The sequence below is a fragment of the Ursus maritimus genome, unplaced genomic scaffold, assembly GCF_017311325.1.
Source record: "Ursus maritimus isolate PB19 unplaced genomic scaffold, ASM1731132v1 scaffold_1, whole genome shotgun sequence".
Classification (NCBI taxonomy): Eukaryota; Metazoa; Chordata; class Mammalia; order Carnivora; family Ursidae; genus Ursus; species Ursus maritimus.
In genome coordinates this window covers 50380929-50404808 of record NW_024423343.1, presented here as the reverse complement: position 1 = coordinate 50404808, position 23880 = coordinate 50380929, and the positions used below count along the sequence as shown (strand labels likewise).

General features: G+C 38.5%; 1 protein-coding gene across 3 annotated transcripts in view; it reads right to left on the bottom strand.

The window, feature by feature from the left end:
- The window catches only part of CERKL (ceramide kinase like), a 113132-nt gene that overhangs the window by 2368 nt on the left and 86884 nt on the right, over positions 1–23880 (bottom strand). For 2 of the 3 annotated variants that reach the window (XM_040643241.1, XM_040643249.1), the window contains 6 exons: positions 9551–9625; positions 8601–8778; positions 8459–8512; positions 7858–7883; positions 7654–7762; positions 4890–4986 (listed from right to left, as the gene is read on the bottom strand). In XM_040643241.1, the coding sequence (XP_040499175.1) occupies positions 4890–4986; positions 7654–7762; positions 7858–7883; positions 8459–8512; positions 8601–8778; positions 9551–9625 (539 nt within the window). Of the gene's footprint in view, positions 1–4889; positions 4987–7653; positions 7763–7857; positions 7884–8458; positions 8513–8600; positions 8779–9550; positions 9626–14713; positions 14857–22160; positions 22225–23880 lie in introns of all 3 variants that reach the window. The other variant, XM_040643235.1, reaches the window with a different exon arrangement.

Here is a 23880-nt window from a genome sequence, read left to right as displayed (position 1 = left end):
AGATTTTTTAATACCCGTCTGTCAACACAGAAGATTTATATAATCCACTAACTTATTAACTTGTCAACTAGTTTAGGTGACGTGAAGCAAACAGTTTCACAGGTGGAAAGAGGAAGTCAGTCTAACGTGATTTTTGCAGGGGTTTGCCTGCCTCATTCCCACTGCAGAGATGGACCCAAGTCACGAGACCATTACTTGCTTGCTGACCACTCTAAATGGTGCAGGGTATCTTCAAGTTCCCATCGTTGTTTGTCTAAGGAAACTTTAGTGGAAAAAAATACGTATTCTTGTAAGTAAGAAAAGATAGCCAAATACTTTAGTAGCAATGCATAATAACCACTCATTTCACTTTTTAGGTAAACGGCATGAGGTTTATTCCTATGATCTACATGGGTTTTTTTTCCCTTCCACATATGAACCTAAGTGAGGTATAGAATTTTAAAAGTTGACAGAAAACTAATATTTTCCCCCCATACCCTTATTTTACATACGTGGAAAGCGAGGTCCAGCAGATTTTATGGTTTACACTGTATAATGCACTGGGGACTCCAGTGGATTATGCTGGATTGACAGGGCGGCATCAGCTATTCTACTTGAGACACAGAATTAGAGGGCCCCGAGTAGCTCTCTGTGGAAGCAGGCAGGCTCTCTGTGAAACTGTTCAGCAGTCACTGAATTAGACTTCCCAGCTCAGGTCCAAAGCCTTGGGGACATCCTTCATTCTGTGTGAACTTGTAAAAATAATGTGTTTTAAATGAGTCATGGCTAACTGGCTACTACGGGTTAAACTGCACCCCTGATAACGATGCCTGGAAGTCTTCACTCTTAGTACCTGTAAATGTCACTGTATTTGGAAAGAGGGACTTTGCAGATGTGATTGAGCTAAGATGAGGTCATTAGGTTGAGCCCTAATGCAACATGACTGATGTCCTTATAAGAGAGGAGAAGACCATGTGATAAAAACAATCGGCCTGCAGCATAAGCTGTGAGCCAAGGAGAGGCCAAGCAGTGACGGCCACCACCAGTAAGTCTACTATCTTACATCCTCAGTTTTCATGTGCATCCTTCACCAATGAAGTTCCATGCATCCCAGCAAATTCATTACCTCTGAAGCCACATTGTTAGAAGGGATTTTAGGAAGCCAAGAGCTTAATATCTTATGTAAGGGTATGTCTGAGATGGGGGGAAAAGAAGCAAACAGTTAAAATTGTGATACCCACAAGTGCCATGACGGTGGAAGCGGAGAGTGAAATGAGAGAAACAAGAGGCAAACAGGCTCAGGGTGCTGGGTGAGCTTCCCACCTGAAGGGAGTCTCAACACGCACGAGTTAGCCTAGGGGTGAAGGGAAGAGTTTTAGAGGGAACATTTGCCTGAGTACGGCTACACAGCATCATCAAGCAACTGCAAAAAAAACCTCGGCATACTGTAATATTGACTGTAATACTGTGTGTCAACACTTATTTTTAAAGAAGATATAAATACCTATATTTGATTTTTTTTTAAAGACATAGATGGTGTTACCCGCTGGATTTTGTCTCTCCCCCAAAGTCATAAGTTGACATCATCATCCCCTATACCTTAGAATGTAATGATAGTTAGGTGGTCTTCAAAGGTGTACCTAAAATGAGGTTTTGGGGTAGGCCCTAATCCACCACGACTGGTGTCCTTAAAAGAGGAAATCGGGACACAAAGACGCCAGGGATGTGCACACAGAGAAGAGACCATGTAAGACACAGCCAGAAGGCAGACAGACATCTCTAAGCCAAGAGAGGCCTTGGGAGAAACCAAATGTGCCGACACCATCTTGAACTGCTAATCTTCAGAATTGTAAAAAAAAAAAAAAAAAAAAAAAATTTGTTAGACCTCCACAGAATCCATGGTATTTGTCATGAGAGCCCTAACACATTAGTAAAATGACCAAAACACAGGAAATCTGGTGGAGGATGGCAAGAGGTGAGGGTGTGACAGAAGCAAGGGCCAGAATACAAAGGGCCATGTATTCCACGCTGAGGAATTCCAATGCCATCCTGACAAGAATGAGCAAGGCATTGAAGAATTAAGCAAAAGAGAAACAGGTAAGTGTTTTAGAAAAATCCCTCTAGAAGTAAGCGTGGAAGATAAAACCAGAGCAAAGGAAGATCTGAAAGAGGGTGCTACAAAATAGAAGGGATTAATGTTCGAATTAAGGCGGAGGAGAAATTTCAGAAACATTTAGAGGGGAAACCAATAGAACTGCTTAGTGGGCTGGTTGTGAGGAATGAGGGAGGGAGAGGAATCCAGAGTAACTCCAGGATGGGTAGTGTGTGGTACCATTGCCACCCTGTGTAGGGAAACATGAAAGGAGCACTTTTAGGGGAGACACAATAAGGTCAGGTATGGACATGCTAGTCTCAAGATGCCTGTGAGTTTTCCCACTTCAGCACACAGGAAAGCAGAGAAAATAGAACACTAATTTGCCAATTTCACTAATCGTGCAAAGCTCAGATAATGATTTAACGGGGGGGAGGGGGGAGGAGGATATGATCCCCCAGGACAAAGCATCATGAGAGGACTAGAAGGCAGCAAACAAGTCCTCAGGGAAAGTACTAACTTACTTAAGGGTCTTAAACTCCCCACCGAAAATGATGGTCAAAGTGTATGTAGAAATACAAGACAGAGGAAAAGGAATTGGACGGCGATAGGATAGAATTGAAAGGAAGGGTAGTATTTTTCTATTTTACACAGAGATGGGGAGGCAAGATGATGGTGGTTTTCATTCTGCTCTACAATTGTTAATATCTATGAAGATTCAGTTCAACGTGTCAAAGATGGTTCCGGGACCTAGACTGGGGCTCACCTGAGGCTGAAATGCCGTGCTTTCCTTTTTGGATACCACTACTACTACTAACTAGACAGCGGGTTATATAATCTTAACTTTATGTGGTCTTTATCATATTACATAATTTATATAAATCTACATTTTTGAAAATGTCACCATGAAGGAAAGAGACTACACATATACACATATATGTGTATACATGTGTTTTTTTTTAACAAATGTGTCAAATTAACATTGCTTGAAAGCAGTGACCTTGGGAATCCATCTACTTATTCATATATACCATCATGTTGGACATTTTTAGAATTTCTCAAAAAAATTACACAGCAATAGCATGGACTTCAAATTTTGGAAAGAGCTAAGTCGATCAGAGTTAGGACTAATGACTGCCCCCCCACATACATACACACACACACAGACATAGAGGCAATAGCTTTTGCATCAAAAACAGGATATGGCTGGTAAATGGGGAAAGCAGGTTAAAATGTATCTTGCATAACATGGTCTCATTTTTTAAAAAATTGTTTTCCTATAGTGAATTCTATTCATTCTGTCTTTGCCTTTCTTTTTATAGTAAGCATTTATTACTCTCAAATTCACAAGAAAGCTATTTTCATGTTGAAAAAAGGATGCCTACAAAAAATTACCTTAGAAATTTGCCTCTTAGGCAATTCCAGAAGAGAATTTCCATAAATAGTTTGTGCAATAGGTGCCTCCCTAAAATAAATATCGAGCCTCTCAGGATGAGTTCCTTCAGGTTAATAGGGAAAGATTAAGGAGTTTATACCAAGGTAATGACACTGATTAGCTCTTGGAATATAGAATTTTGAGTGCTTTTTATATTGCTTTGTTGTCTCTACTTTCTGACTTAGGAAAAAATAATAATGAACACGTACTGCTTGTGGATTAAGAAAAATAATAACACTGCAAACAAAATGAATTACATCTAAAAAGGCACCCATGACTTGGACAATCAATCCCCGTCTTCCCCCACACACACACACACGTGAAGTTATTACTTCAGCTCACAAACTACATTATGTGTGCTTTTGTCTACTTTGAGATTCGTATTTAAGGAAAGTGGCACTCTAATATTTATAGTCCAATTTCCTAAACACTTGATTCAGTGGGTTGCTCAACAAACATTGATCAAATAATGCAGCAGCAGAAGAGAACTGAAACTTCATGAGGACTGCCTAGGAAAGTTTAAAATTATAAAAGTGTGAGCCTTGCAATAGCCACGGACGTAAGCAAGATTCCGCCGCTGGTGGCTGGCTGCACTTACTCCCCTCCTGTTCACTCTCTCCAGCTACAACCAGGTACAGCGCGATACTTACAGGCAGTGAGACTACAGGGTTTTACAAGCATACTGATGTAGTTCAAGACTCAGAATTTCAGAAATTCACATAGTTCTAGACCAGTTTCCTAAAAACTGGGTCAAAATCTCTGCCAAGAGAATGTGGCTTATAATAGTTATTGCTTCTCTTTAAAACAAATCCCTTAAGGGGAAATACAATTTTATCTGCCTCCAAAAATGCAACCACACGTTCTAGTCCTGAATAGAATAATGACTGTATAAAAGTGGTGTGTTTTTAAATAGAGGTCTGCAAATCTATTTCAATTAAGTGAAGGTAAGCTGATCTGTAAATAAATGGCAGGAGAATCTAAAGGTCATAACTTTAGAGAAAGTCTGCTGCCGTAACACCGAGAAGGCTAAAAATCTCAGATGTCACTACTTTGCATTCTGAGGAACAGCCAGGTACACGATTTTATCTTTAATTTACTTCACATTTCAATTTAACACATTTTCTACTTTCTCTTTGCACGCCCATGCGCACACGCGTGCACACATATGTACGTATCCACCAACAGATAGCTCAAAAAGGGCCAATCGATATTAATATGATAGATATTTTTCAAAATTTGAAGGAACTACAAACTGAAAGAAAAAGATGAATATAAAGAAAAGAATGCCTTCTTATGAGGCAGGATTTGATGTCCACTCTTGCAACATCTCTCTTTCCATGATTAAGAGTTTTACATATAAGTAACAAAAATAATTTACTATACCTGATTTTTAACACTGGCGTATCTTTTTAGGTGTTTTATAAATTCTGGTCGAGAAGTGTTTCGTGCAACGATAAGAGCCATGCTTCCATTATTTAATCTGGAATTAAATATTTGTATTTGACATGGAGAAGTTAATTAAGTGATTGCAACAGAAATTACTCTGTATCATTCCTTCTAACAAATATCGCATTTACTAGAAGTTTTAGGCAAGACAGATTAATCATTGTCACATTATATTTACCTAAAATTCTTCAATCTTATCTTGCCATGTTATAAGGCACAGCCCTTCGAATTAGTTCTATTAAGCAACTGACTTCCTTCTCTGTAAGTTCTTATTTTAAGGGCTTTTTTTTAGAAAATGAACTATCATGCATTCTATACACCTATCAAGACATCATTTAAAATCCAGTGTATTTACTTAGGAATCAAAATGTGAAATCATGTGTGTTTTTAAAAAATGTAAAATAGCAAATAAATACAAATGCTATAGCAAATTGTTCAACACTTCCTAAAACCTACAGTGTGATATTTAAATATTTACTTACGGGCAGGTCGAAGTGACATAGGAAAATAAATCAAAGGGGCCCTTGGATGGATAAAAGGGACAAATGCTACCACACATGTGCAGTTAAATGACTGAGCATTTTAATCTTGCATAACTGTTCAGTTTAATATAAGAGCCTGCAAATTTAGAGACGTGATTTAGTGCCAAAAAAGCCACTCGCAAATGCATCTAGCTTTAGAAGGCAGTTTGCAGAAATATGTGCAAATGATTTCTAGCTTGATTTCAAGGCAAATATAAAGTTATTCCAAGAATAACAACAACATAAAAAAGAGCTCTTTGAATCTTAGAGAAACTCAGGTTAGAGCTCGTGAGGGACCATGGAGATTATCCAGTCATTTACTCAGTTTATACAGAAGGAAAAGAAGACCCCAAGTTTAAGTGATTCGTTCAAAGGCACACACGGAAAACCAAAATGATCACCGGTACCAGATCTCTTAATTCCCAGGGTCCAATATTCATTTTACTCAACATGCCAACACATTCAGAATACTGTCTTGTGTCTTTATTTTTTTAAAATTGCTTAATTGTTCATAAACATGAAAAGCACCTCATATGTTTCCTTTTCAATACTTATTAGTCACTGAAACACACCCTATGTGCCTTCACTATTCTAAATGTTTTATATATATAGTATGCATTTAATCTTAGGATATTGAAAAGAACACTAATTTCTATCAGCAATTTTCACTGAGGTATTTTGAATTAAGTTATACTTTATTGTGGGGGGGGGGAGGTTGGAAGTTGAATCTTCTGTGCAATGATCCTGAATCATTCCAAAGATAAATCTCTGAATACCTCTGGTCAGCCAAGGCATAGTGTAAAGGCTTCTCCAAAAAGAAAAAGGAAAAAAAAAAAAAAAAAAGGGAGTGTTTAATTACAGTCCACAAAGGAAATCTCTAACTAGTCATCCTCTGAAAAACTCATCAATACTGATTAAACCTAGTGAGAATAAGCAATGGAAATCCAGACAAGCTAAAAACTGTATGCAGCAGCATTGAGAGAGGCGTGAATCCACTCCCAGAAGAGCAGACTACCTCTCAGGAAGGTCCTTGAGCAAACATGAGAATCAGAGATGAAGTAGGGTTAGATAAGTATTGTCTCGAATCCCGTAGAACATTACTTTAGTCAGCTAGCTGGTTTTCACTTTTAGCGAGGGAAACTGTACGAGGGAGGTACACAGCTCTCTAGGATTTCTGACGGTATAGGCAGAAAACAATTAAGCTCGATTTCTGTAGCACACAAGCTTCAAAATAACTCCTTTCAAGTTTCGGCACTAGAGATAATGAGGACCCTGGTGTCTAGATTATTAATATCAAAGCTTATCTTTTTTCTTCTTCTCTAACTTTGGATATTTCTCTGTTTATTACATTCATATCAACTGCCAAGGGAAAAAATTTAAATCAATCCCCTTTGCTAGCTGTTAATCATTCTGGTTAAGTATTTTGCAGGGAAGACAAAACTAATCATTGAAATTACGTTACAAACTGCCACAGCACAGAAGGCATTCTTTTATTTCACTTGCACGGAAAAGCTAGATTTGACTGTATTATGCAACATGCATGATCCGTTCTTCCCTGCTCTCTATGGGAGTGGGAGAGAAAGATTTTCAGATGAATAATGGACAGCTGCTTGAAAAGAATGTGTAAGAGATGCTTTATATTTTTGTGGATAAAATGATACATAACACGTCAAGACAATGTGGGCAGCAGACTCATATGCGCCACTATTCATACTAAATATAAATCAGCGAAATTCCGCTTCCTTTGACTAAAGGTATCAAATATACCCACATACATGCTATTCATGCTGAGGATATTTATGTCTGCTCTACAGTTTGAAAGTAGAGATGTTTATAAGAAATACCAGAAATATAATGTTTTCAATGACCACTAAATAAACACAAATAAAGCAAGCAAAGTAGGCATCAAATGACACGATAAAATCATGTTAATAAAACCCGAGACATAGTTTAGCCTCAGTAATATAAAGAAATCAGTGATAGTCTAGTATTTCCAGTTTAACAGATTGTCTCAGCCTACTTTGATGCGACGTCCCTTAGAATCTCTAATATTATCACAGTCCGAAAGAGACTACCGGTTGATAACACTCTGGCCAGCCAAACGTTAGTAAGGTATTCTAAAAGGGAAAAAAAATGGTTTATAGAAAAGTATCGGCGATTCAATAAAAAAGCTGACTAACCTGGTGGTAGGGGCCAAGCCTCTAGGTGCCACTGAACACAGGCAAGGGATCGCCATAATGCTGACGTTCAAGAACTGACCCTGGATCGTTTGCCACTGATTAGCACCGTCTAAAGGCAATGGAAGGAACTGGTTACTTTCCCTCACCAGAGCAAAATGCCAACAGGGCCTGGCTCAGGTCTCAGGGAGGTACTTTTAAACTTACCAGATTTGGGAGATCCTTCTGCCTTCCTAAAAGTAAGAAAACAAAGAAAACCACATCACCCAAAAAATAACATCTATTCAGTTGAGAAACTTCAAGAACGCAGTATGTTAAATATTTTCTTAGATACAGTAAGCAAAGATATGTGAATACGTCCCATTGCTGCATTATACTGTGTTGATTCATTTACAGGTGGTATTGTCCATAACAATGACTGTCCATTTCTTTTAAAGACCAGAACATTTCCTTTGTGTGGCTTTGAGTAATGTTTGTGTTCCACACTAGACTGAAATTTTCCAGAGGGCACAAACCGTGGGTTTTGTTTGGTTTTTGGCTTACTGTTGTATGCAAAGTTCGTGGTATATAGTATTCAGTAAACAGGCTGTTGAATAAATGAATGAATGATTGGATGGATGAATGGATGGATGGATGGAGTCAATCATTGTTTCTGAAGACAGAAGTCAAACTACATGGCTCACTAGAACTTCACTACTCTATATTCTTTGCTAGTATTTTAGAAAAACAACCAAAGATCACGAGTCTAATAAAGTGTGTATATCAAAGTGTTTCATGCTTTAAAGAAAGATACAGATGTTTACATTACTTTGAATCGTGAGAGCTGATACATGGTAAAAATGATATTTCACAGTCTTCAGGCCTAAAATACAGTAAAATTTGCTATTAACAGTCATGTACTCTAAGATACAAAATTTTGGGTTTAAGGAAAAAAAAAAACAAACACTTACTTAAGTCTTGCCAGTGCCTTCATGACAGCAAAATCTCTCCGTTGGTTGGGTGACATCCATCGATATTTTTCTGCCAGGGCCAAAGTTCTTCCACCAAAGCCAAACATGGCTGAGAACCCAAAGCGAAGAAGCTTGCCAGTGGTGCTAAAAGTGCAGACATCAACTGCTTGTACGTGCCCTTGAACATCAGGTTAGATATTAGTCAAGCAGTGAGAGGAGGAGGGCAAGTCATCAAAATGGTAAACACAGAAGAGCCTATTTGTTCACTTACAGAAGATCTCAAGCAACTTCATAGCAGGATAAATATCCTTGCTTTCCCTTCATCTCCCTTGATCTACAACTACTGCAACTGCCATTTGTAACTTTCCAGGTAACTGAGGAAGAAACGCAAAGGAGTAAACACTGCAGCTTATTGCTATTTCATATGTGCAAAGTAAACTTAGATTTCACAGTAGTTTTGCACTGCACTTAGCTGAGTTTACAGAGCTTCCATCAACTGGAATCATAACAATTCTAGAGTGGCTGCGCAGAGAATTGTTTTTGTGTGTTTTTCTTTTAATAACGTCATCCCAACCCTGCAGTCTTGGCGTAGTTCAACAACAGTATCTGATATACTGAAATAGGATGCACGGGTTTTCTCCCTCTGGTTGTAAAATTGTGATCTTGACCATTGTGATGATTTTGTTTTCTCTCACAAGATTATAGTAAAACTTCATTTTCTGCTCATTAGAGTGCCTGTACTCTGAAAAGGGAGGCAGTCCAAATGGTGAAGCTTCGCCTAATTGACTTTCAATTTTCAGTAAAACATTTCTCTGCTTTGAGAGGCAAAGAATTTGTCCTTCTTTAGATACATCTGACAGAAATAAAACAACCTTATATAAATATAAAAACTTCCTTATAAAAAAACAAACATCCTTATAAAACATGAACTTCTTTGAAAAAATTCTTACCCATTATAATGTGCAAAGTTGCAGTTACCACATGAGGGATTCCATGAAGAGAATGTGCCAGTATGTTAGTAGAGCCTGCCAAATCAATTTCAAAACATGTAACATCAATGTAGTGTGTATTTTAAGTTATGCACTTGCTCTTAATTTACACAGATATCACTGTATTGTTCAAATGAAAAATTAATGGAAGTTTATAAGTGTTCATTCACAGCTCAGATTCACATCAAATGGTTGCCGAATTATTGTTTAGCCTTTAAATAACTTAGAAAATAATTTATAATATCTACTTGCTCACAGCCTTCTCCATCATTAATGTCTATTCTCTACCAAAATACACTAGCTGTATCGAAGTCTACTCCAACTTCAATGAGTGGGCTTCTAACTTCTATCACAAAATGAGCACCAGCAGCATGAAGGGGGTCTCCGGAGAGCAGAGACAAACATATAAATATGTAAGTAAAAATCCAAATAGTAATGAAGAAAAAAATCTAAAATCACTGTAAAGTACAAAAGGCAGGTTTTAAATACTTCAATGAATCTTAGAGATAAGCTTTCATCCAAGAAGGGATTCCCTGCTTACCTGACAAATGGTATCCTAGATGAAGAAAGTATTTAATTCCATAGTATTTATCATGCTATAAAAGTCTATTTTGAGACATTACAGATTTCTTATTTTCATAATCACTAGGATAATTTCTGATCCACATGAATTTTTGTCACCAGCCTACAGAACAGTTCTCTCAAGTCAGGCTTCTGTAACATTTATGTGTCTCTGAGATCTTGCGGTAAAAGCCTTCCTTTGAAGAGGAAAATATCAACTAGCCCCCGCCATTCCCAGGAGGTTAAAAAATTTAAAATTAAGAAGCTACAAATTTTCTTGAATTACAGATTATAAGAAAGAAATGCAGTAACATCCAGGAGCTGTGAAAGCATGGTTAGCCCTGTGGATTTTTTAACTGGAAACATTCCTGTGTGGTCATACGTGATCTCTCCGATTTGTATCACCTGAACTGATGTGTTCTAGGTTGTTCAGCTGAAGTAGCTGAGGCAACTCAGACATTTTCAACCCAGGCTGTCATTAAAGTAATCATCATAAGGGACTTAGCTAATATTAATGACTTTCAGACCTCTAGTAATACCAATTCAAAGAAAAGTCCACCTCAACCCTAATTAAGAAAACCTGTTCCAACTGATTCATCAAAGGGCAAATGATGCTCTGACCTTTGTTACTCAGAATATGGCCCACTGTGCCGCTGCAATACCCTGGTGCTCATGACAATACCTGGGTGCTTATTAAAACGCTGGCTCCCGGGTCCCACTCCAGACCTACCGAATCAGAGTCCGCATTTTATAAGACCCTCGGGTTTTGTGTGTGTGAGTAACTTGAAGAGGCACTCATCTAGAATGTATAGTCTAGGGATTAGGAGCATCAACATAATCTAGAAGCTTGTTAAAAAGGCAAATTTCTGGGTCCCACCTCCAACTATTGGAATCAGAAGGTCTGGAAGTGAGGTCCAGGTGTCCATACTTCAGCAAGCTCTCAAGGTGACTCATGTGCACCCTAAGGTTTAAGAACGAGGGGTCCAGAAACCTGTTACTCAGTGGATCTTTACCCAGGAGTCAATTACCTAAGTCTTTCCAATTATCCTTGGACCATCTACAGCCTGCTCTTTGGTCTAATTGCAAATTAATCTAGAATGGGTGGGAGGGCAGAGAGGAAACAAATCAACCTATTTTGCTTCCTGATCAGATTTATGATAAAGGTTTTGGAGAAGGTCACACAATTAGAGTGAGATATTTAGGATTATCAATGGATTACAGTACTCCATGAAACACATTTCCTCCATTACCATGGTTAATTAGGAATAGACCATAAAAGCGTTCCTCTAGAAAGGCTAAAGAACATGATGTAATGTTGTCATGTGCAATAGAGAATGACACGTATCATGACTCAAGAAAATAAAGACCATTTATGCCCTGTGAGTTTGAGGTATGCTAAGCATGCCCAAACACAAATCCTTTTAGACTGCTAAAGATCACTTTTTTTTATTTTTATATCTCAGACTTTGCACCTTGACAACTTGTTCTTAATTCCATAGAATTTGCCAAGTGGCATGACCAGAAGTCAGATAATTATTTTAGTCATCTTCTACTCTGATTAACCTGTTCCTTAGTCCTGAAGAACAGTTTTTTACTCTCTGAATTAAAAAGGAAAGTTTGTGAGCAAAGTGGATATAAAATGGTAATACTGTAGACTGCTCTGTATTTTTGTTTGGATAATCTAAAAGAGTAAATTTCCAAAAACAAAATGTGATCCACGTGAAAAGACGTCTACGCGCCGAAAGAGCACACTGCTCACGTAATCAACAACCATGTAATTTTAGCGTCCTCACAAATGCCATCAATGTGCTACCTCAACGCAAACATTCTAATTAGCCCGAAAAGTTATTTTTCTTAACAGCTACCAGCAACTTCGCTCGCCACCACCTCCCCAGACCTGCTAAAGTGTGCCAAATACAAAGAGGGTAAGGACAGAGGGTAAGCAGTCCGTGTAAAGCATGAGTGATAGAAGAACCAGGCAGAAACTATGGAGGCAAAAAGAAAAAAGGAAAAAAATTGTCCTTGGAAGTGCAAGCACTTCTGCAGAACAATTAACTTAATTAACCAGACACCATGAATATTCATAAGGCCGTTAATGTCTCCCACATCCAAACAGATAAATGTGATGTAATGACTTCCTAGTCAAGCATATCTAAAATTCTCATGAAAACTGCACCTACACTTTGGTCCTTTGCCTGAAATATCATAGAAATTAACAGTCCCTTGGCGATATTTTATTCTCCTCAAATTAATTGGAAAGCACGAATTTATTTATGTGAACGCTATAGGAATATATGGTTCGCAGCCATCAGGATGGGGATCGAGCCTTGTTTTACAACAACTGGATTGCTTTTTTTATTTTTATGTCTTCTCTGGCTTTTTCCTCTATCCTCCCTCCACCCCTTTAATCGGAATCTCGCTGTATAGTTCCTTAGCACCAGTTCCCATGGCAACAAACACCATTGCTAATGGCCAGCAGTTCAAATACAGGCTTCCCCACATCTGATCCATTTGAGTCTGACCATAATTCAGCGGCTTAGTCTGTTGGCTCAGTGGAGTAATTTACTAAACACTCTCCCTCTGGGTGTCTCTCTCCAGGAGGCAAATGGCTTCAAAGGCAGACTGTCTTCTGTGTGCAGCTTGGAAACTTCCTGCCTCGCTCTTGTTCCCATTCTCTATCAAAGCCCTGATGGGGCATTGAGTCCTCCTATTAGTACATCTTGCACATTCCCCCTCCTTATGCAATCCATAAGCTGGAACGCCTATACAACCACCACAATTTTGGCAACAGGCTGTATTTTCGAAGCCAAGTGCATTCAAATGGCATGTTAAAAAGATAAGCATAACCACCAGTTTTTCTAGCTAACTATTCACTTTATGTCAAATGCAGACCTGTGAGGATAACCATCTTTCCACTTTTGATTCACAGCAGTTAATAAGTGACCCCGGGAGTATATATACTAGTGAAGAGGAAACGCCCTCAGCACATCTACTTGGCGTGGAAGGAGACCCTGCAAAGCTCCACCATTATAGACACAGCTACTAAAATGACACGGAAAGGTGACAGTGGCCGCCGCCTCCACGCCAGCATCTATTTTTTTCTTTCCCAGTTGAGGTTATTTTGTTCTCTTCTGCTTAAAGACCATCAAAGGTTTTTCTCTGTAGGCTTTATAATTACGAGGATATATCCAAATATGTCTTTCCTTTTAAATTCTTGGTTTTTTTTTTTAAGACTTCACAGTCTAAAAGAGCATTTGTATATCTTTAGTTCTCTGTCAATGAGCAATACTAACTATACTGAAATCCATACTAAATGAATGTGGTTATCAAATGGATAGAATGTTGAATTTTTTACCTAGGTACATTACTTCCTGTTTTCATAGGAAATAATCATTGTTTCTGCTGTTCTTGTGCAGAGAATAGCATGTGAGGTTTTCCAAATAAAAAGAAATAATCACTTTCCATCACTACTGTTTGTTTAAATAATTTTGGAAGAGTGAGTGGCATAACGTAATAAACTTGTGAAAGACGTTTTCCTCTCTTCTGGAAGCCAGGGCTGCTCCAGCTGTTCTCCCAGGCTCTGACCGTTTTCCCCCTCCCTTCCCCTAATCGCAAATTCTCCTAGAAAGGCTCCCAGCAGGGTGTTCCCTTGCTCTCAATCTCCCATTGTTCTCTACTGTTTCTCAAATACAATTCAGACCCCTCCCTGTGGCATCCTGGAGCCACCACAGTTTGGGACAATTTTGATCCCATCATCACCCAACCAATGGCCTGTTTTCTATTTCTCCATGCTCCTGGATTTCGCTTTGGCATTATTTCTGCAATGAAGAAAATAACTCATCCTCTTCAGGCCAGATCCCACCCACTGTTAGGCCTAATTCAAGTGGCACTGGCTCTATTAGCGTCTTCTTTACGTTCATTCACTTAAACAACATTACTGAGCGTTCACTGCGTCATGTTCTATGCTAGCTGCTGGCAATACAGCAGTGAGAATGGATCTTTTCGGCACTCTCAACCCCAGATTATCTCTTTATACTCCGATAATGGGAGTTACCACATTTTACTTCACAGGACACTGTAAGCAGCTTGACTACAGTGGCCCTGTTGTGACATTTCCTACCTGGGGCTGTTGGATCATCAGATCTCTATAGGGGAAGGTCGAGTAATAATTATCCCATTTGCTGACTGTTTACCTATGTCTTAAATCCTCCCCACACACCATCTAATATCATAATAACTTAGAATGAGGTGAATATATGTGTATCTTCTTTACAGATTGGAAAAATGAGCCTGAGGTGACTATGTGAGTATCGTTTTTACAGACTGGAAAAATGAGGCTGAGGTGAACATATGTGTATCTTCTTTACAGACTGGAAAAAGGAAACTCAAGGAAATTAAGGAACTTGTCTGAAGTCTCACGCGTGCTAGTGGAGATGCCAAACTTGGGCCTTTTCAATTGGAAGCGTGTGCATTGAGCTCTGTGTTACACTGTCTAGGTTAGGAGGGGAAACCAAAAGAGAGGAGGAGAGCCTCCATTTAGCAAATCCACGGGCGCTCGCTTGCCTGCTGGTATCAACCCAAGTGGAAGCTGCGCCCGGACAGGGGTGAGGAGGCTGTCTGTCTCCTTCCCAGCACTCTTCTGGGCTCTCAGAAGCAAAGCATGGGCAACTTCACTGGCAGATCCATCTCCACCAACACAGACGACGCTAGAAAACAAGAAATGAAGAATGCAATGCTTTAAAATAATTGGTCATAATTCATGAAATCTCAACTTCAATATAGTAGCCTTCTACACTCAACGTGATTACTCACACGCACTTTCCAGCATTTCAGCAAGCGTCAACAAGTAAGAAGGCTCTAGCACTGCACTGCTCAAGTCTACTTCGCAGACATAATACCTACACGATACCCCACAGACAAAATATTTTTAAGTGGGTTAAGAGGCATTAAAACATTTGAACATGTTCATTGACATCGAACCTGTGTTTTGCTCTGTTAATATCCGGAAGTATATTGTTCTCCTTATATCTTAATAGTCATGTGTAATTCATTTAACCAACTGCCAATTTTCAATACAGCTCTGAAAAGACAGACAGTTGTAGAAGTCATGTAAAAAATGAAACTTTGGGGTCGCCTGGGTGGCTCAGTCGGTTAAGCAGCTGCCTTCAGCTCGGGTCATGATCCTGGGGTCCTGGGATCAAGCCCCGTGTTGGGCTCCCTGCTCAGCGTGGAGTCTCCTTCTCCCTCTCCCTCTGCCTGCCGATCCCCCTGCATATGTGCGCGTTCTCTCTCTCTGTCAAATAAATAAATAAAATTTAAAAAAAAAGAAACTTTAAGAAGCTATTCATCAGTAGTATATAAATACAGTAATTGCAAACCTGAGTTTTTTTTAATCTTTTGGACATTACTGCTAGATGGCATTTTTTAAATTATTACTACTACCCTTTTGACCCTAGTCAGTACTGCTAATAATTTTTTAAAGACCTCACAGTAAGCAGACTATGGCAGAAGTGGTGGTAGGAATTCATGAAAGTAATGTATAAAATTTCAGAAATTTGTTTCATAATTATTTATATTTAAAAGACGTAAAATAATCTTAGGTAGCAAAATCACATTAATTTACCCAAAAGGAGGAACGGTTTGTGTTTTGAGTGTCATGATAAACTCAAAGAGGTGTCATAACTCGAGGCTTCTAAGGGCCCAGCAAAACTGGAAGAGCACACGGAGTCTAAAGGAGGGACAGATTCTCGGTTCAGCCCGCTCACATCATCTGGGAGGCATCCCTGGATTTTTCTAGAGATTTTTCATCCTCTGATTTTTCTAGAGAAGTCACAGATTTGGATTTTGGGGTGAGTCTCCCAATTTGTCAAAATTATCAACTAGCATTCAATATATTTAAAATCTCTATGTGCCAAACAAAACAGCCTATAGGGGCACCTGGGTGGCACAGCGGTTAAGCGTCTGCCTTCGGCTCAGGGCGTGATCCCGGCGTTATGGGATCGAGCCCCACATCAGGCTCCTCCACTAGGAGCCTGCTTCTTCCTCTCCCACTCCCCCTGCTTGTGTTCCCTCTCTCACTGGCTGTCTCTATCTCTGTCGAATAAAATAAAATAAAATAAAATCTTAAAAAAAAAAAAAAACAGCCTATGGACCATGAGTTGCAGGTTTTATTTTTTTTTTTAAGATTTATTTATTTATTTTAGAGAAACGGCAGGAGGGAGGCGCAGAGCGAGAGGGAGAGAGAAACCCAAGCGACTCCATGCTCAGCACGGAGTCTGAGGTAGGGCTCGATCTCAGGACCCGGAGATCAGACTTGAAACAAACTGAGTCAGACACTCAATTGACTCTGCCACCCAGGTGCCCCAATCACCAGGTTTTAAATGGTTCCGTAAGTTTAGGAAGCCCTGAACATTCGTGAACCCAGAGGCTGAAGGTCCATCAACTCCCCCCACCCTGCTCTCAGCCGTCCAGCCCCTGCATAGAGCTGAGGTTCAGCCCTAGGACAGCACACAGCCTGGCAGACCCAGGTCCACCCCCGTCATCAGAGACTCCAGGAGGTGGGATACGACCCAGGTCATTTCTGGCTAGGGGTATTACTTTAGGTCTGAAAGTATTCTAGGGGTTCATAATGTGGCCACTGATTCAGAAAAAAGTGATTTTATCTACGGAGGGTCAACTTTATGTCAGAAAATACGTTGGTTCTTTTCTGTTAAATCCTCAGAATTCTATAAAGTAGGCCATTGGCCTCATCTTTATAAAGGGGGAAGCCAAGGTTTCATGTGAACCTTGTCTATCTGATTTCAAAGATCTCGGAAATTTGCCAACATTCTATGAATTTAATTATACCAATCAGATTCATGCCCACCTGCTGAGGTGTGTGTGATCTCAAAGGACCACATAAAGTCATCCAACAGAGCACCTAACTTAGCACCGGAGAACCTGACCTTCCCTAACCTTCCCATGCAGCACGGCAGCGCTGACCCCTGGAGCCCCGCATCCCGTTAGAGCGTCTCGTACGTGCTCACTCACTGCTAGAACTGAGAGGGACAGCTCCTCTGTGAACACACTCTGCCACAAAAGCCTTCGGATTTTTGTCATAACACATTCTATGTTACATATTTTGAAATTTTAACAAATGATAATTACAACAAAAAAATAACATTTAGTGAATAATTACTGTGTACCAAGCACTGTTCTCAGTACCCTCCATGTTTTAACTCATTTAATTTGGACAATAACTATATGCAATAGATAACTTTTACCTTCCATTTCAAATTAGGAAACTAAGGCATAGGAAGATTAAGTAACTTTTCCAAGGTCATTACATAAGTGACAGAAGGAGGATTTGAAACATCACATATTCGGCCTTAGAGACAACTGCACTACTACTATTCCGTGTATTACAATCCTTTCCAACATGTGAAACCTAATGAAAAATCATCTTATGAGAGGTTTACTATTTTGAAAATCAAAATAGGGGCGCCTGGGTGGCTCAGTCATTAAGCGTCTGTCTTCGGCTCAGGGCGTGATCCCGGGGTCCTGGGATCGAGCCCCACATCAGGCTCCTCCACTGGGAGCCTGCTTCTTCCTCTCCCACTCCCCCTGCTCGTGTTCCCTCTCTCGCTGGCTGTCTCTTTCTTGTCAAATAAATAAATAAAATCTTTAAAAGAAAGAAAAAGAAAGAAAGAAAGAAAGAAAGAAAGAAAGAAAGAAAGAAAGAAAGAAAGAAAGAAAGGAAGGAAGGAAGGAAGGAAGAAAGAAAGGGAGGGAGAGAGAGAGAAAGAAAGAAAGAAATAGAATCAGTGTAGAATTAAATGTGTTAAAAAAAATACATTTATGTTGATAACTATGTTAAGATTAAGGTGAACCTTAAGATCACCTCCAGAAATAGTTACTCAACCTCGGGGATACACTTAATGCAAACATATCACAAGAGTCTGGACATTATAAGAAAAGGCAAAGCAAACAAATACCCACAACCTTTTATAATGTGTTAATTTAACAACACTTGAGAATTACCCTAAAACATAAACCTTAGAGTAACTAATCCTTTGCATGTGATACATCTTATATTTTCAGAAAAAGTAAACTCCTTGCCATGACCCCAAATACAGTGATTTTGTCTGGAAGAGTACAACCAGAAGCTGATACCTTATTTCTCTTCATAAAATATCTCTTTATATAATTTTTAAATGGGTGTTTCTTCATCTATAAACCAGTATCATCATTGAAATGTTCAATAGGTTACTGGATTTTGATTTCAACTTTTTCTTTTTTGAAAAGAGGTACTTAAAAAAATACTTTACTTAGTAATACAGATATCATGGTCAATGTGATCAACTGTCAATGTTAGTCAAATAATGTTTAAATCAGTATGGGTCTAGTTCATGGTGAAATTAAAAAAAAGAGAAAAACTGTGTAATTCAACAAGTTCAAATAAAAACTTTGAAACAAAATGGGAAAATATTAGTATATTTACCACTGCATAAGAGCTATAGATTAGCTTAACCATGTTCACACTTGTAAATTCAAGCGTTACTGCTTCAAGTCTATGCACCTGATAGTACTCTGTTCTTTGCCTTTACAAAACTTTCTGTGCATAGTAAAAATAGGGGGCAAATAAAAAGGGACAATCCTACAAGTCTGAGCAATGGATCTCAGAGTGTTTGCTAGAACAAGCCAGAGTTGCACAACAGAGGTCTTGAGTACTGATAGATGTGTTCCTGTTAGCCTTTTTATCACAATATCTTCATAGAAACATATATAACTCATTAAAAATTCCAAAATCTTAGCAAGTAACATTTCTTAAACATTATTTACCAAACCACTTTGCTTTATTAAATAGACACAGAATATTTCTTGCATCTTAAACTCTCTGGTCTGTGTCTAAAAACCTTTAGACAATTTTCTAATCACACTCTATCAATAGCTTCACTTGAGTCAGGCAGAAATGCTTCAGGCTCAAGTTCTTGAAGGAATGCCCTCTCTCATCAAAAGATCACAAAACCTTGGGGGTAGCTTAGCCCTACCTTGAAAATCTTGGGCCTCTTTCTCAAAAAGTGTTCCAATAGCCACTCTTTGAACAAGTTCAAAAACAGGGAACTCACAAATGGAGTGCATTCCATTTTCAAATACTTCAACTTGTTAGAGAATTGTTCTTTCTTTTTAACTGAAGTATATCTGACATATGCTGTGAGTGTCAGGTATATAACATAATGACTTGGTATTTGTGTGCGTTGCAAAATGATCTTCACAATAAGTCTGATTACCAGCCATCATCATACAAAGTCACGAAAAAACTATCTTCTTGTGATGAGAACTTCCAGGATCTCTTTTAGCAACTTTCAAATATGCAGTACACTGTTATGGACTATAATCACCATGCCGTACGTTACATCCCCCTGACTTATTTATGACTGGAAGTCTGCACCTCTCCATCTCCCTCATCCATTTCACCCATCCCCCGTCCTCCCCTCCAGCAACCACCAATCTGTTCTCTGTTATCTTGCCATTTGCAACAACGGAAGGACCTAGAGAGTAATATGCTAAGTGAAATAAGTTAGAGAAAGATAAATACAATGATTTCACACATATGTGGAATCTAAAAAACAAAACAAAATTCATACAAAGAATTTTTCTCGTAAAATGTCTAAAGAAACTATATTTCCATTGTTCTCCACATATACCTAATCTATATAATTCTAAGTGGACTGACTTAAAATGACGATTTTTACCAAGTTTTCCCATCTCCCAGTGGAAAAACTGGGCCCATGAAAATAAATGAGATACTTAAGGAATCTTACAAAAGAGATGATTTTCAATAGAAATTTTAAATTATTATAAGTCCTAAATAAATCAGCATGCTGCGGGATTCAGAAACCGTTAAATCATTGAACTGAAATCACAGAATAGTTAGGTCAAACTTTGTGGTTAAAAAAATGTGGATAATAACTAAAAGATCAGTGTACCTTTCAGGGCCACACCGTTAAATAACAACACCTGCCATGTGAGATAAACAAGAATTAAGTATATTCAGCTAGAGAAAAAAAATTACGTTCATCATTCTGCAAAATTCTTCTCTTTTTTTAAAGATTTTATTTATTTATTTGAGAGAAAGAGAAATCACAAGTGGTGAGGAGGGGCAGAGGGAGAGGGAGAAACACAATCTCTGAGCAGGGAGCCCAATGCGGGGCTCGATCCCAGGACCCTAAGATCATGACCTGAGCAGAAGGCAGATGCTTAACGGACTGAGCCACCCAGGCGCCCCTCTGCAAAATTCTTCTTGATCTTTACATAGTAATAATTACCAATGGAACTTATTTATACATAGCACATTTGATGGAATACTTCAAAATTCTGATGGGCAAGACCAGGTCTAATATCTATGATATCTGTTACCCTCATTATTTATATAATCACGTTTTGAAGAAAGGACTTATTTGCAATACAGCCACACTTCTATACTTGCAAGCTGTGTTTCAGGACTATGCAGCATATTAAAGTGGTAGCTTGTGGGCAAGACTCCCCTAATTACTATTCTTAAATTGTATACTTGCAAGATAATTTGCCAAAAGTAGCCTGTTAATCAATCTGTCTAGCTTTAAGTATAAAGCTCTTAAATAATCTCCTACCTCATACTCCCCATCCTCAATATTCATATAATGTTGCCATCTACATTTGCTCCTCTCAAATTCCTTTTTGAAAAGTCTTGTTTTACTTGTCAAACTTTCTTCTCCATCCACTGATATTGTTTCTTATCAAAAAATATTAAGCATTTCTGGAAATACAACCCCGCTAATGCTCCATTTTGATTGCACCACTTTCCTTCCTAAAATATTCTAGTAGTTCTTTGGGAAGACCAAAGCCTTTCATTCTACAGTTCAAAGATAAAACTGTCCTTCCTGATATTATATTTTGTTTCCTGCCCATCACCATGTGACACAGATAATTCACATACTTGCCACCTTTTAAAACCCTGAAATATCAACCTTTGTAAAAAATCTTCCCTAAAGTGTTTTTGTCTTACACATCAATCCATCACTTTAGCAAACTGATTTGCCTACTTTTTAAAAATGGTTATTAAAGTATGTCACTTGCCTTGTTTCTAATGTTTGCATGACAGTGAACAATTTCTACACACTCCAGCAATGTACTACAAAACACACTTTCCAATGCCTACTCTGGATAGCACACTTAATTCGTAGCCACTAAATTATAAAAGAATTAAAATTAGCATCTTTTATTTATACTGAAAATAATATATATATACATATATATGTGTGTGTATATATATATACATATATGTGTGTGTATATATATATACATATATATGTGTGTGTGTGTATATATATATATATATATGATTTTATTTATTAATTTGAGAGAGAGAGAAAGAGAGTGAGTGCACAAGCAGGGGGTAAGGGGCAGAGGCAGAGGGAGAAGCAGACTACCCACTGAGCAGGGCGCACGATGTGGGGCTCCATCCCAGGACCCTGAGATCATGACCTGAGCAGCAGGCAGATGCTTAACTGACTGAGCCACCCAGGCACCCCAATGTATTTGTATTTATAAAATATTTACCTGCAATCATAGCCAAATGAACCAGTGGGTAGCTATTAACACTATCCATAAATTTCAAAAGAGGATCACAATACAGTTATACCATATGACCTTCCATCAATGCTTTTCTAGATACTCACAGGGTTAAAGCTAAGAATTAAGGACTACACATCCACATATACGCACATTAGGTCAGTATAACGTGGTCCTCTCTGACTTCCCGGTACTTACAGATTTCTCCTTTTGTATTCCTATGCCCGGTCCTGAGAGCTAGAGGACCGTGCCACAGTGTCATCATTAATTGTTATTACATAGCTATGAATGAAATAGTCTAATTACATACACCACAAATACCGAAGTATTTATAAGTCCCAAATACGTGGCGAAAAACTAATGAAAACATTTTATAACATACGCCATGTGACACAAATAGATTGATAGTATAACCTACCCATCAAATTCCTGGAGTTCACAATCCCTCAGCAGTGCCAGAGCATGCCCTGCATATTCAGTTACTATTTAAAAACAAAAACCAAAAAACAGGTGAAAGTTTTAAACAACAATCTACACTCTTTAACTTAGTTTGGCAAAATAATATCATAAACATATGGTCGGGTCATAAAACAACATTTATCCTTGAATATTTATATTTTAATCATGGGAAAGAGGATTAAGTGTTACTTGCCTGATGTGTTTTATAGCTTTATGTAAAAGAGGGTCATATATTTGTTCCAACTACGTAAGTCATTCGGGGCTATCCCACACACAGCAGTTAGATCGTTTATCTTGGTGCTTGTCTGTTCAGCGTTCCCTTCCTGATATTATAAAGAAGATACATTTCCTTTACATCAGAAGCCTAAGAGCAGCAGTATTTTGAAAATAAGGCATATTAGCTGGCATCAAACAGCCAATGTTAAATCGCTTTGGCAACCTTACATGAATACATTAGTTGAAAGGTTAGTGTAAGATTTACATACGAGAAGAACGGGTATCTGGAACTGCTAGACTAAAAAGAGGAGGAGCTGGATGTGAAAATAACGAAGCAAAGCCAACCCCAATGATAACAGACCCGAAGCTGAGGAGGAGGGTGGCAGGGACCCACCAGAGCCGGAGCCTCTGAGGAAATGAATCTGTCACTCCCTATCGCTGTCTCTACAGTCGTGAGGCCCTACGCGGTATTGTAAACGCCAGTGGAGACAGGATAAACTGGCACACTGCAGATGGCACCAGGCATCCCAACCACATTTAGCATTTTCTAGGGCAGCGCTGCCAGAAGAGACAACCCAGCTGTATCCACCCATCAAAGATTTCTGCTGACTGACATGACATTGCAGATGGATTTTTTGTGTAAGAATGTGCATCATTATATGCAAGATTACATTAATCTTTCATGCCTGTCTGTCCCTGGTGCCAGCATGGTTCAAGCTTTTCCTACAATGTTTTTAGATATTGTTAAGAATTATTAGTCTTGGTGTCTAAAAGAATCATTCTGTATCCAGCAGCATTACATTGTAATTCTCCCACAGCTTATTCAAATGCTGTTAACATTCACATGAATAAAACTTCTCTATATTAAATTCTAATCAGAAGAAAGCTAGGAGAAAACTAAGTATAAAATATTCATATTAATAAAGTTGGAAAGTTAAGTTATCATAAATGATTGGGTTGATCATTTATAACCTCAGCAAGTACTTGCAACTTAAAAATACAAAATAAAATGTTATATACATACACACACTGAAAATATTTAATGATATTATGAAGAAATATTTTTGCTGAGAATCAGTTTATCAAGTCTTGCTTATATGCTAAAGCTTACTTTGATAAAGCTTTTCAAATCCAGTATCAAATTAGCTTTAAAATTAAGCTATGGCTAAATGCTATCTTCATTTATTTATTTATTTTAATATTTTTTTATTATATTATGTTAGTCACCATACAGTACATCCCTGGTTTTTGATGTAAAGTTCCATGATTCATTAGTTGCGTATAACACCCAGTGCACCATGCAATACGTGCCCTCCTTACTACCCATCACCAGCCTATCCCAATCCCCCACCCTCCTCCCCTCTGAAGCCCTCAGTTTGTTTCTCAGACTTATTTCACTTAGCTAAATGCTATCTTTATTCAGGAAAAAATTTTAAATAATATCCTACTTCTTTGATCTTGCA